Source organism: Aythya ferina (assembly GCF_964211825.1).
Source record: "Aythya ferina genome assembly, chromosome: 3".
In the NCBI taxonomy this organism is placed as follows: domain Eukaryota; kingdom Metazoa; phylum Chordata; class Aves; order Anseriformes; family Anatidae; genus Aythya; species Aythya ferina.
In genome coordinates this window covers 53,128,187-53,143,541 of record NC_140298.1, presented here as the reverse complement: position 1 = coordinate 53,143,541, position 15,355 = coordinate 53,128,187, and the positions used below count along the sequence as shown (strand labels likewise).

The window sequence follows — 15,355 nt, the reverse complement described above, 5'->3', positions numbered from 1 at the left end:
GTGTTTGAGAGAAAACTGGTGCTTCCTACTTATGCCCTTTGCCACTATATTTTCAAGTAAGAGAGACTTAAGACGATTGATATTGATTCATGTGTCTGTAAACACAAAAAGAAATTTCAGTTAAAAAATTGTAGACCTTTGTTATAAATAAAGATACTACTCAATCTGAATTTAGTAATATTTATAAAAGGTAAGTAAACAACGCTGGGTGCACGAGGAGTCTATGCTCTACCAACACGCACACATAAACATTGAAATTTTTAAATATACATAACATTGCTTTTACATATTAAACCCAAGTACCCAAATACATATGTACAATCAGAAAAGGTATCAATTGAAACATAAACGTGGCAAAGTTTTAAAAGGCAGGTGTTTAACAAACAATCCTTTAACTCTATTACTAATAATGTCCATGACTGGAGGGGCATAGTTGGAGTTGGTAATCCTGGTTGAAGTGCTCCCATATCTTCCATGATTTCATTAATTTTTCTCAGATCGTATAACAGTCTTCATTTTCCATTCATTTTCTTGATTACAATCACCAGAAAAATTTGTCTTGCTGTAAGTTGTTAAACATCTCGGCCTTTGGGCCTTATGTATTCTATTCTTCCCAGATCGAACGGAAACATCCGTCTTCTTTTCAAGGCCAATAGGGCCGTATAGGCACGTTAAGGTCACCAGGGGGCGTAACAGCAAAGGTGTATGTGATGGCAGTAGCAGCGCAGGGGCCGATGGTGTAGCACAAAGATCAGTGGACGAGCCCGCGGCACCCTTACCATCTGGCAAACCACACGTTTCTGTCTGTGGTCGCACATGGCTCTTTAAGGCCTCAGAGACTGCTCGCCAGGTGCCGAGCAACCAGGTGCCAGGTGCCTGCAACCTTGTCGTTGTTAGTTGCAGAGTCCCACACCTTGACCTCAATTTGGTCCCATATTTCAGGATCATAAACTGTCTGATTGTTAATAAAGAGAATAAGATGTAAGTTTACCAGAACAGTCTTTGTTTCCAAGGATTTATGATTCCTCATCATTCCTGATAGCCTCATCGTTAAGAGTCTGATGTTATCATCAACCACGGGGCTTGTCGACCTCCATGGGCACACTCCTACATCTCTCCCTTCTTTATTAACATCAACCATCTTCTTGACACGAATTATTACTCCATATATTATCACACCTTTTAAGGTTCTTCCTTTTTGCTCATTTAGACTTATACCAGTGACTCACTACAAAACATCAGTGCCAATTATGAGTTGTGCCTTAATCAGGAAACAAACAAAACAAACAATCAAAATACTATTTCAAAAGCTTTTCTTGGCCTCTAGTAGGTTTCTGAGCCCAAAGGTTTGTAAGTTTTTGGTTTTTTTTTTGTTTTGTTTTTCAGTCACCAGAATTTATAGTTTAAAAAAAAAAAAAAAAAAAAGTTTCAAATCCCAATTATTTTATAAGTGTGTCAGAAAACAAGAATGAGTTAGACCAAAGGTCCACGATTATCCATTCTCTGGAAGTGCTTGAAACAGCTGCTTAAATTATAAAGCAAGTTAACCACACAATTCTTCTCTGGACTTTGTTTCCAGCAACCTGCAGCTCAGATGATGTCTTTGCATTTCACAGCTTTAGTAGATTTTTATTCCATGAGTTTGTCCGGCTGCCTTTTTAGGCTTTTAGCCATGGGAAAGAGTCTGACACCTTACTTACACATTGTGTAACAAATTCTTTCCTGATTATCTTGAATTGCTGTGTTTTAAGAGGGTCCTGTGAATTCAAGATAACTAGCAACCTGTTACTTGTGCAGCACCTGAGAGCAAATGCAAGTGAGAGTGCTGAATAACATCAAGAGGTGCTGTTATTCACAGTCACAGGTGATACTAAGTAAGATTATTGGATGGCAGAGTTTCTCAGATCTTGGAGGTATGAAGAGAGAAGGAAAGAGATCTCTCTTGTGGGGAAGCCTTCGCTACAGGATGAAGTTCCTGGGTAAGAGCTTCTAGACTCATACCCATTGGATCAGCTAGATGTGAGGGTGGTGCAAAAGGGCACTGGGTGAGTGGAAAACTGACAAGGTTAAGTGTGAGAAAGCACTTCAGGTACCCCAAATCTCACTGAACCTATGCCAATCCAGCAAAACAAATTGGTAATGTCCAAACATCAGTTGGCTAGATTGATACCTTGTTATGAGCATAACATATCGTGACATGATCAAAGTTTGTTATCACTGCAAAGGTAGGCCTGCAGAAGTGACAGGCTGGAGCAATTAGACATGTTGCCTAAGGGTCCAGAAATAATAGAACAGTGGGAGCTAGACAAGGAGTAAAGTTAAGCATACTAAGCATAGATGGAAAGAAGGAGAGAAATAAAAGACACAAACAATGATAGAAATAGATATATCTATTTATGGTAACATTTGAGACGTTTGTTCCTATGTGTCCATTCTGAGATGTCCAGAAATCTGTGAGTCTCCGCTGTCTTTTGACTGAATATCATACTTTTTCAGTGCAATTTCTTAGCAGTTTTCACGTACGCATTAGTAACTCATGTAACTCTAGTCACGTAATGGAATGTCATATGATGTATTCTCAACAGGCCCATACGGAGATTGAGTGACACAAGTGTAGGTCAGATGTCAGATTTCATTCACAGCTGAGCAGTATTTGGTTCATTAGCTTTCTTATTTACAGTTGGATATGTGCAGGGATGTTTAAGAGTTGTTATTTCTTGTTTGCAAACACTCCACATCTGTTTGTGGACCTACAAACATTGGCCCTACAGCTACATCCTTGGTGAACTGCTAAATAATGCTTGATGGACTTTCTCAGTTATCCATTTGTAGTTGCAGCTTTGTTCTTGGTGCTGTTCCTTTTTCACACTAAGCAAGTTCAGAACACTTCCTATAAATAGTGGTTGAAGGTAATAATCCCTTTCCCCCAAAATTCTCCTAGCTGGTCATGAAAAGGGGTACCAGGTCCTTCCTTTTGCCATGTATTCTGCTGCCATCATGTGGTTATTTCTTTTCATTCACATCAAGATTTTTTTTTTTTTTAAATAAACCATTGTTTTTGCACCACATTGTAGGCACCACCCTCTGTAACATGTAACATTCCTGTAACAATTTTCTTCAGATTCTTATTCTTAGTATTTCTCATATCTATACATAAATGATATATCTGGCCAACATTTGTATAACAAATACTTCTGAAGATTTATGTTTGAAGGAGAAAAGTTATTGGGCCAAAAAAAAAAAATCATCATTTTGCACAACAAACAGGTGACAGTGAATGAACATAGCATTTTAAAATTTAATAAACAATGTTGTTAACACAATATTTTCTAGTCATCTGACGCAAAGGGAACAGCTTTTAAAGTTTCACCACAGCTTAGCACCATGAGGTGTTTCAGAATAATTCTATTTTTTTTTTTTCTGTATAGTCAGATTGACTTTGATATCTGGCTATTGAAGATGTTCGATATGTATATTTCCTGAATTACATATTTGGATACATGAAAGAATTTATTTGCTCTGAGCCTTTTCTTTGAGTTTTCATTGAGTTTTAGTCTCAAATGTCTATGTGAACATGAAGGAGGTGTGCTGAAGGTAGGAAACTCTGCAACCTCTAGGGTGGATTCTGTAACTTGTAATATCATCAGTCTTACTGTGATTGAATAATAAATACATTAGTGTTTTTCATTCAATTTGGACCCCCCTTTCGTGTATTTTTTTCTCCTCATCTGACCAGGATAAACTGGAAGTATAAGAGCTTCAGCAACTGAAACAAATGGACAAGCACTTCAGCTTTTGATAGTCTACCTGATAATGCTTCTCCATGTTCTTCTGTGTTACACATGCATGTTCACGTGCATGTGCAACGCAGAAAACCTTGTATTATTTAGAATGTGCAGTCTCCATCGAGTCTGCTTCATCTAATTTAAACACATTGCTTTGTGTTTCTCTGTAGCTAACTGGCCACTATACCTCATTAATTCAGCCAAGTAGTCTGACAAGCTGTATTGAGGATTATTATGTGGTTGACTTATCCAAGGATATAGAATTTATCCTCAAAGTATAGTAGTTTTATTTAAGGGTGTTGTTGTTGGTTAAACAGACTGTCTGCCCTTCTGCAGTTGTCACTGCAGTTGTCAGATTTTTGGCTTAAACACCAAATGTTGTATTGTATTTATTGTATTTAAAAAATCTGCCTGAAACATCTTTTTTTTTTTTTTTTTTTTTTTTTTTTAACCTTACATATCAGTTTTAAAGAGATAAATGATAGTGGTTTAACCAAATAGTAAGCATACATACTGCTGTGTTAAGAACAACAGTGCACGTGAATGAAGATTAATAAAGTGCATATTAACAGAATTAATAGAAATCCAAGCTTCTGTCCAGCACATTTGGGCACACTGTAGTGCCTAAATTTTAACTTATAAATAGGCAGAAATGATGAAAAATCTGCTGTTTTATCTGCCCAGAAGCATTGCTATCTTGCTGGAATTGAAGACTGCTGCACCTACCTCATGCCTAAACACCATCTGGGATTTACAAACTGCCTGATGCTCCCCAAGAGCATTGACTTCAGTACAGATCTAAAGGTGTGGAGGATGCTTTTCATAATATGGTAAGTAAAACTTTATCATTCTTACACATTTACATTTTGTGTATTAAGATGTAAATACCCTGTTGCTTTACTCCATTTGAGATATCTGCAATGATAAGCATAGTGAGTGCTAAAGGTTAAAGTTGAGATGCCTTTTTCTGTTTTTGCAGCACGGCTCTTTTCCTCCTATTTGCTCATAACTCTATCAAATAATTAGCAGAAATATTCCACATTTTATGTTAGCTTAGGTGACAACTTATTTTAAAAGTTTAATCTTATACAGTTGTGTATGTACATGTGCATGAGCCATGTGCATAAAGAGGATTTGTCCATTTATTGTCAATCAGAAATTGTCCACATAAAATGCAACAACAGCTGAACTGAATTTTGATAAACTGCTGTCTTCATAGTTTCAGCCTGAAATCTAAAGCTCAGCATGAAGAATAAAAGTTCAGCTGGCAGAGTGAATATTAAAGCTGTTTGTATGAGTGTACATCAGAATTTTTCTCATTATGACTGAGAATGAGAATGTCGCTGCCCAATGGCACTGGAGAATTTTAGGCTTTTACGCTGAGTTTAAAATGTATGCAAGTATTGGCTGCTCTGAGAAAGATTTTAACTTCTAAGAGCTTCTAAGCAGAGAATAAACAGAAACAAGAAAGAGAAATAAAAATGCTCCTCAAATTTGAATTATAGGCCTCTCCAGCCTTTAGACACCCCAATAGAGGTTGCATGGAGTAGAGGTTATCCCATCTGTTTAATGAATATTGAATTCTCACTGGCATGATGACCCAGCTTTAAGAAGAGTAGAGTGGTCCATGTGGTCAGCATAAGCTTTTAGGGTCTGCTAAAACATTATTTTATTCAGCTTCATGAATTTTGCAGCAGCGGATTCCTGTGTTTTAGTTAGAATGACAAGTATTTACAGAAAGCCCTGCAATGATACTATAAAATTGAAGAGACAGGGAATTAAGTTGTTAATTTTTCAAACATCTGCTTAGAAACAGATATCTTAAATTATTATTAGCCTTCATCCTGATTTGTTTTGTTTGCAAGTGCATATTTTGCAGTAATGAATCTCTTGGTACTTGGAATCCACCACTTAAAGAAAATGAAATCTTAGCATCCTGGTGATCACTGCAATCTGATTAATCTGGAGGGATGAGTAACAATCATCTAACTTGACATGGTACTTTACTAAAAAGAAAGCTTAAAAAAAAAAAAAAAGTGCTTTTCAATTGTGTAAATTATTTAGCTTTCTGTTAGGAATCAAATTGGAGGAGGAATAAGAAGATGGGAATTTTCCAGACAGCAGCTTTTTATAACCACTGTGTCTTGATAGATCACACACAGATGCTGTAATTACCTCAACTGTGGTATATTAATTTTCTAACTAGGTACCAACATTGGCAATGCAGCATTATGATGTTTTTTTATCTTGGTCATAACTGCTTGGTCATATTTCTTTCTAGGATAACTCATGCAACCATAAATTATGCCTCCTATTTTTTACATTAATAAGCAACTAGGGAAGGCTAATGTTTGTGAAGATGAAAAGGTTCTCATTACGATCGCAGTTAAACAGAAAAGAGGTAAAAAACATTTTAAAACAAAACTGAGAAGGGGAAGCTGAAGTATAAAGTATTTGAACAGGAAAAAGAAAAGAAAAAAAAAATCCTATTACAGTAGTAAAGATATTTAAGAACTGCAAAGAAAAAAAAAAAAGTGTTTGAGCAGGAAAAAAGAAGTCCTATTACATTAGTAAAGATATTTAAAAACTGCATAGAGAAAATGTCTGGCTAAGTTTATAATCTTTATGTAAAGAGCCATGTACCATGTGGGGAAAGCAATACATCTTATTTTCAGAAAGGACAACTTTTCCTTTCCTCATCAACAGAAACAATAATTTACAGAGTAGGAGACAGAAGGGAAATCTCCAGTGAAGATTCTATTTGCAGAGGAGAACATGAATTTCACTCAAATTATTTACCACAGGCAGAAGTTCAATTATTAATTGAGCTAGACTACAAGATTGTTTTGTGGTTATCCTTGCATTTTTTAGTGATAGATGAGGAAAAGGGAGCAGAGGGAGGCAGGTTGTCTGACCTTAGCACATCAATAAAGGAAAGGCTGGATTACCTCAGAATTAAGACACATCAATCAAAGTCTCTTCAGGATGTTGCCTATGTGTGCCCAGGTGCCTAAAGCTCTTGTTACAGTAAAAGCAGACCCAGTCTACTTTTGGTTGGTGAAGCGTAGAGGGTGATCCACCACAGAGAGTGTAATCACTTTGAATTCTCCAGCAGCAGGATTCAGTTGCCTAAATACTTGTTGCCATTTTACACACTTTTGCAATGATACCCCCAGATTTTTGACAAATGTAGAACTGAGGCTTCAGACCACCCAGTAATTCTGTAGGCTACCAAGAACCAAGCTTTAATTGCTATTTCCTCATCATAAAACTCCTTACTTCCCACATTTAATTTAGGCTTACGATGTTATTGTTCGTCTTTTTTTTTTTTTTTTTCCTTCTCCAAGGGTTCAGAAAAAGAGGGACTATAAAGATTCTATGATGAAGTATAGGTAAGTCTTGGAACTATAAACATGAACTTAAAAGAGCTCCATAGGATTATTAGACCTATTCCCATCTTCACAGGAAAGAAAACCAGCCTCACATGGCTGAGACGTTGTCACTACAAACACTTGTGAAACACAATTCTCTGTGGAGTGCACTGGAAACCTACAAGAAAAACCTGTCCTCATTGCACTCTGTAGAGTTCTCAAAGTTCACGTTACTGATGATGAGCCACCACTTAATAATTAACATATTATATAAATCATGCTCAATTATAAGGGTATATTCCCACTCCTTAACCAGCACAATGAAAATAGAACAGGAAAAAAGAGCTGCATGACTGTTTTATTTACGTAAAGAAATGTCATTAAAATTCTTTTGATTTTCCTGGAGGCAATTTTTTTTTCATTAGTAGGAATACAGATCTGGCCTAATTTCCTAACTGCAAATTAATGAGGATTGGAGATATTTAAATTACAGTCAGTGAACTCAGATATTTAGTAAAGAGAATATCTTTGGTGAAAAAGATGTGTGAGGAAAAATACTGCAGTGAAGTTGGAAAAGAAAACTTTGTAGATCAGTTGAAGGCCAATTTTCTATATATAGTGTTAAGATATTTACTTGGAGTAGCAAGCTGAAAGAGGTATTGCAAAAGGAACATAAATAGATGGTTGTCAATGCTGGGGAGTGGTAAATTTTTCTTCAGAGTGAAAAGCTATTTTAATTTTTCTCCTGTTTTGCCTTCATTTGTTTATGTGGCTTTCAGTGACGGCTACATATCTATGCTAATCTGAACCATCACAGACACTAAGTTGTATGCTTTGCTGCTTTGGTAGTGCATTGAACCTAGCTACTGCTCCCCAGAAGCAGAGCTGCATGGTGATGTGAGTGGGTTCATGCAGGCAGTACACAATGCCTAGCAGGATGTGATGGGCAGCCCAAGTGCCCACGTAACCATTGCAGCTAGTGCAGCCTCACACAGGCATAGGCCCTCCATCTATCAGCATCAATGTCCACAATTTCTTGAGCTCTGCAGGGAGTCACTGTGGAAATGCACCGCACCAGCACACTACTGTGGTTTGTGACATCTCTACACTCTTTCCTTAGCACATGTAATTGAATAGAAAATTGCATCTCTGATACATTTTTTTCCTCATTTTTTAAAACTGAGATTATTCCATGTGTTCCCTTCTTTATGGTTTTTGTTGTTGTTGTTGTCGTTGTTTTTGTTTTTCACTTCCATTTCACAGGAAAAAGAAAAAAAAAAAAAAAAAAAAGAAAGAAAAAAAGAAAGGTGGGTTTGTTGTTAATTTAAAGCCTACAAATACTTGAAGTTGGAAAAGTGACTTTTGAGGAAAACTCCCCCTTTTAAGATATAAATCAGAAATTTCATAAAGAAAGCCTAAAGTCAACCATAAATAAATAGACTGTAATACTGATTTTGATTAATCCTTTCACTTGCTGATTTTATTCATTTAATTTCTAAATCATATCAGTTTGTATGTTTCCCAGATATTTTTGTCTCTAGAGTTCCAGAGCAGTACCTTTCTGACAGCCCATTTCACCCAGTCCAGTATTCTCCCATTCCATTACATTCTTATGAAAGAATTACTACATTCTTTGAAATAGACTGAAAGAAAACGATGACCAAGTGCAGCTTGAGAACTGGATTGGAAAAAAGTGGGGTGATGACAGAAGAAAGAAAGTGGGTAAGCTAACTTTTATTGTGTATACAACTAATAAACATTATTGCAATTTCTCAAATTCTGTTTACCTGCATTTAGCTTTGATTTCTCCACTACACGGGTAGAGACTCTAGAAACTAGAAAGTAAAAAACCATTCAAGGGTGAATTTTCACTTGTACTATACTCCAGTAAAGAGGTTCATGAGATACATTACCAATATGGTTTCTGTGGAGAAACTATATAGGAATCAGTTAGGGTTTGAGCTGTGTAAAAGTTAGGGTAGCAGTAATGGATAGAATTAATATTCCCTGTGCTCTGTGCACAGAAATCTCTTCATGCTTTTGAATTACCTTAGAGATTTCTTATTTTTGAGTAAGAAAAATATATAATCTCTTTTTAAAATGTTCTGTATGTCACCAGCATAAAGCCAAATATTCAGGCTTTATACAGGGAATTGACAAAGTGGTTTCACCCACCCTATATTGGTTTGTCCTTTACTTAGCAGTTTGGAGCAGACCTGCATCTGCTCTCATTCCTTGATAGCTAATAACCACAGACCTAACTTGTGTACGAGAGCTAATTGCCTATAAATGTTCTGCTTATGCTGGGAAGTCATCATAATGAAACGCAAATTCAGGCTATGTAGACTGATTATCTTCCCAAGAGCTAGAATCCAGTCTCTGATACAGAAGCTTCTGCCCAAGCATCCTGCAACTTGCTGACCCCATTTCCCTCAGGACCCTGTGATTTGAGGTTGTTCCTCAAAGAGCCATTTACTGGAAACAGAGAGGATGATAACAAAGCTGAATTAATTCCAATGGGAGCCTAAAGCCCCATGGGTTAGAGGGGATGACTCTGGCAAGAAGAAGATGAAAAAATCCCACAATCCCTTGCACACAGACCTCCAGCCCATGCATTCTGAGGTTTTAATGGAAGTTCTGCTACAGGCAGCAAGGCATGTGTAAACAATCACCAATCTTACACTCTAAATTAGTGACTTCTGTCAAAGTTGTCATGAGGCACTGTAGTAGTAACCATTCCTGTGGAGATATGATGCTGCTTCAGTGCACAGGAGTGGAGCCGATATTCTCTTGATGTCTACATTTTAATTAATTTATTTATTTTTAAATCCAGTAAGAGTGTCTTATAAGAGAAAGTCTCTGTACAGGGTTTGTCCATGTGGCTTTTAAAAAAGTGTTGTACAGCAACTCAACATTGGCAGATGGAAAGACATTTTTACTGAAAACATGTAGGGAAGCTGGCAATGTTTTTCTGTTTTTAGGACAACTCACAAATTAACTATGACCTTTGTTACTGATGATATGACATAAAGACCATGTGTGCTTATCAAAATCAGCAGAAATATTGTCTAGCAAGGATTTATTTATTTTTAAACCAAAACATGCTCAACCTACTAATTTCAGCCTACCAACATCCAAACAATACGAAACCATTGCAAATATCGTATCTTTCCAAATTTGGTCTTTAATCCAAACTGTTTCTGATAAACATTTTCTTTATGTCAAGCTGCAGTAACCCACTTAGCTGGTATCTTCTATAAGAGAATGAATTTGAAAACTATTCCAGAAATAATGCTTTATAGTTACTGAATGATACAAATGCTATCAAAAGATTAAAAAATAAAAAATAAAAAATCAGTATAAATAGTATGATAGAGCTTTATATCTTCGTCACTTTTAACTGTCGGATCTTTTATTTTATTTTACCAAAACAAAATTATGTTGAGCCAATAAGACTGCTGAGAGAAGGGATATTGGGAAATTAATGCAAAAATGCTTGATCCTATTCATGAGAATTTACCTTGAAGATCTAAAGTTTCCTCCAGAGAGAAGATGTACTAGCAAAAATGCTTTTATAAACGAGATATATTTTTATATCTTTCAGGAAAAAAAAAATATATCTTCCTCGAAACCCATAAATAATTATCAAATGAAAACTTAATGCTGAGAAATTCATTAATATTTTTGGGTCAGCCTGCAATTGTCTATTCAGATAACCTTAAAGTGATCTTTAAAGTGACCTTAAAGACCATCTCCCTGTTCTACTCTTCTGCCCTGGCCATGTCTCTGACTGCTCTTACAGCAGTTGATCCTTCGTGTTTAAAATGGGGGATCTAAGATCTTATATTTTACCTCCTGCTTCCCCCCTATGGGAGGAAATGTGCCCAGGTCCGGGGCAGACAGACCCAGTTCCATCCATAGATGGAAACTACCCAGGTTTGGGCTGGATTAAGCTGATCTATGCTGCTTTGAAAATCACAGTTCCCAAAGTAACATAAGGTGAGTGCAGATGAGTCCCATCGCTCCTCCTTTAGTTCCCCTGAGCTGGAGAAACTGTGCTAAGGAATAGTTTCAATTTGACCAAAAAGAGAAGGTGGTAGAAGAATGAAACTAAAATCTTTCATGAAATCATTCACTTTTGTAGTATTTGAGATAACAACAAGGACCAGAAGATTATCAAATCTTTTTTTTTTTTCTTTTGCTAAGTAATATATACAACATACATACCTATCTATATGATAAGTCATATATCATATGATATATCAAATGATGTGTGATACATATCTATATATTTAGATATATAAAAGTTGTCCAGTTAAGTGCATTTCAATCTGCATGCCTACAGTCTCACAAGCTTGAGCTGAGTTCCAGGTTCAAAACCAGACAATATTCAACACTTCAGCAGTTACTTATAATGCATCAGTTTATTCTGGTGTTAAAATGTCATTAGTTCTTTGAAGAAACAAATAATGACTTTTAAGTGTCCTGTGAAGTTACAATGTGTTGAACTGCAAATGCTGGTAAGTAGAGATAATAATGTGTCCAAAAGATTTCAGAGGAATCAAGATATAGGACCAATCAAACAATAACAAAAAAAAGCTCAATCCTGCAAAGTCTTTCATGGTGTGAGAGCTCTGAGCCTGCAGCCATAAAAGCTACTCCAAAGAGCCATGCAGAATAAACTCTGAGAAGAGAAGAGCCTGGAGACACATCTCCTCCTGTATGTGTGAACAGCTAAGTATGGAGTTCGTAAGGGTTGCTACTGTTGCAACTTTTATTGGTTTTATTGTTCAGCATGACACCGTGTGGTAAGGGATATGTCTTTGGTCAGCCTGGGTCACGTGTCCTTGTTCTGTCCCAGCTCCTGGTGCACCTCCAGCCTCCTTATTGGCAGAGCAGCACAAGAAGGAGAAAAGTCCCTGGTTCTACATGAGCACTGCTCTGCAACAGCTAAAACATCCATGTGTTGTGAGTATTATTCTCATCCTAAATCCAGACCACAGCACCATACCAGCTATTAGGAAGAAAATTAACCCTATTCCAGCCAACACCACGACAGTCTTCCAGCTTCTCTATTTCATAACAGACCTTTTTCATCTAACTGGAGACTGGAAAACACAGACAGTCAGACCCTGTCTGTGGCTGTTACCAGATGCTAATGGAGTTTCAGCGCATACATTTGAAAATACTGGTCTTAATTCAAACTTAATAAAAGTTTGTATAAAATGGGATGGATAGTAAAGCATACTTCACAAAAAGTAAGAAATTTATCTCTACAGATAAATCTTAGTGTTGTTAAAGGGGTTTACTACAACAGGTCAGCTTGTACTTGGTATTCATAGCTGTTGAGTCATTTACTGAGGTAGAAGGTAGAGTTAGAGCTTGAGTGATTATTCTTCACCAGCAGCCAGTCTCCTTTACCAGCTGATATTTCATATTAAATTGTAGTCTCAGTGTTTCACCAAAATGATTTGCAGTTTATATCCTACATTTACCTCATGTCCTTTAGTCAACTCATTGTAAAGTGCACAAAAGGAAGGTTAGGAAGCAGCTGTGATACCTCTGCTCTTCAATACAGAACAAAATATTTGCAAGCAATTATTTTTCAGCATCTTTTCTGAGTTCATATCCTCAATGCACATCAGAGATGGTAAATTAATTATTATAGTTGATAGTATAATGTAATAAGAAAAAAAGTACATTCAAATCTAGAGGTCAGTTTTAGGGATTTTCTGTTTACCCAAAGAAAAAAGAACAAAGCCTTGAAAATTATTTCTCTCTTTTTAAGACGCCCTTCCTAAATAAGGTGCCTCTTTCTTCAGCTTCTTTTCATTTCTAAGAGGTGGAGAGGCCAGATGTGCACCCTGGGTCAGAAGATGTCACTTACCAAATCATCAAAGCATCACAAGAGCAACTGATATTGTCTGTCCAAACTTTACTACTTCCTTCCACAACTACTTCTGAATTTCATAAGCTCTTCCTGAAAACTTTTATAGTAGGTCATCTGACTGGCTGGGGCTTGCCATGCTGGGAAACAGAAGTTATATGGGGAAAGGGAGGTTATATAGCTACGCAGATATATGGGAAATCATAGCTTTCCACACCATGAAGCATACAGATAATGTTTCTCATCATGTAAGTCTGGTGGAGAAACATACATCAAGGCTACTATTTTGGAAATTGCCTGGACAAGGACATGTTTACATCACCTGAAGTAGAAAGTCACAAATTATTTCATAAAGCTGCATTTATAAATAACTAACTCTTGATTTTTTTTACTTATTTCCTTTGGATTCTCCGAGAGTTTGCACCTTTGTACACAGTGAACAAAACTTCCTCTGTGATCCAAACTGAAGCTGTTTTGAAGAAGCTTTGCTATATAGAAAATATACTATAAACTGTATACAAAGCATATAGTAAAGCTACATAGCAAGTTTAACTAATATGTCTTCTTCTTTTTATCTGGTAATAAAAGGTTCAATTTCTATCTAGCTGTCTTTTCTGATAAATAAGTTTGAACCACAAGAACATTTGGTTTTATAAGAAAGCCTGCATGAAACTTTTTGGAATAGGAAGTTTCAAACACTCCTTTCTGTAGGAAAAAAGTAGGTCAGCTATTCACCTCACATAAATTCACATACTTTCACTAACTTCAGAAAATAAATAAATAAATATATATATTGCTAAATGAACTTGATTAGTTTGAACCCAATTATCTTATTTATTCTCATAGAAATTAGAAGGAACTCCCCTGAAATCTCTCAAGTTATATCAGTGTAAAACGAGTGCTATCAAGATTGGCCTTTAGAGTTTTTTCTTCCTGTGACAACTGATCTCTTTTATATCTAAACTAGGAGTTTAGATATGATACTATTAACCTGAAGAAAGGGAAGACTACAGGCCATCTGTCAGGGCAGAGGTTAACTTAAATTGACAGTTCTGATATCTGCAGAAAAAAAACAGCTATGGAAATGTCCTGTAGATCAGCACTTTCCCTAAGTAGTTGGGCGGTCCATCTTTGAGTGACTGAACATCAAAACATGTTTTTTTAATACACCTTAGGCAATTCCAAAAATCCTGACTTGCAGCTGATTACTTATGAAACTCACCATGTCCAGGATGGGCACCGTGGTTAGTAGACACTTGTCTACTTGCTGATTTATTAACAGATTTGTTAAATATATTTCTCAGCAATCTAATCAGAAACACAACAAGCCAAGAAAATTCACTATCTTGTTTCACATTATAACAGAAAAAAAAAAAAAAAAAAAAAAAAAACAGCATGTAAATATTTATACATACATATAACTTTTCTTCAAGCTCTCTCAACATCCAATATTTGATAACTAAAATGGAAAATCATGACAGTGCTCTAACGTTTGGTCTTCCTTTAAAGTTCATATCATTTCATCAAGGTATCCTGTCAGATCAATCAGTGAAGAAGCTGCAGGTGTAGGTTATAAGTAAGTTATAAGAAGGTCTTAATAGGAATTCACCAACCTTGGGCTTCTGCTAAAGTTAATGCCAAGGTTCTTTCTGACTCAGATGCTTTTTCTCAGCTAAGTTGTTAGCACATTTGCATCTGAATTTTTCATTGATGACAATTTGTTTACCCAGAATAGTTGCAGTAACCAGAACAATGATCCCCTCCTTGTTGAACCATATAAATCACTAAAGTCTTTTTTATTTATTTTATTTTATTTTATTTTATTTTATTTTATTTTATTTTATTTTATTTTATTTTATTTTATTTTATTTTATTTTATTTTATATTTTATTTTATTTTATTTTATTTATTTTATTATTTTTATTTTTTTTTTCTTGCTTCCTTCTAATAAAGCTGTTAAGAAAATGCAATTTAATCACTGAAAAAATACCATCAAAACTTCTAAAAAGAAAACAAGGTGCACAATCCTATAGATGTTGGATGGGCTTTTAATGAAAGAGCTTCTTTTGGTTTTGTGTAAAATCAGTAGGAAAGAAGAGTATGTAGGTCCTTTTCTCCCTAAGCTCTGCCCTCAGGGGAAGAATTTGAATTACAAAAAACTGAGGAAGTTTGATTTCATTTCCTTTCCACATCTGAAGAACAGTGTGGGGGTCAAGAGTCTTTATTTTATTTGCTTAGTGAGCAATATAGAAAATGTGCTTTCCAAAGAACACGAACACTGCAGAAAAACAGAGATCCGTATAAACTAAATT

The 15,355-nt window shown here is 35.9% G+C and overlaps 1 protein-coding gene across 1 annotated transcript; it reads left to right on the top strand.

Moving 5' to 3' along the window:
* Positions 1-2,197: 2,197 nt before the first annotated feature.
* Positions 2,198-13,964, top strand: LOC311433238 (uncharacterized protein; the record flags this gene model as incomplete). The annotated part of the gene is made up of 6 exons (XM_084512160.1): positions 2,198-2,225; positions 4,432-4,615; positions 7,133-7,177; positions 8,799-8,878; positions 12,018-12,124; positions 13,890-13,964. 6 exons carry the CDS (start codon positions 2,198-2,200, stop codon positions 13,962-13,964), a joined length of 519 nt encoding a protein of 172 aa, XP_084368286.1.
* Between the last annotated feature and the right edge of the window lie 1,391 nt (positions 13,965-15,355).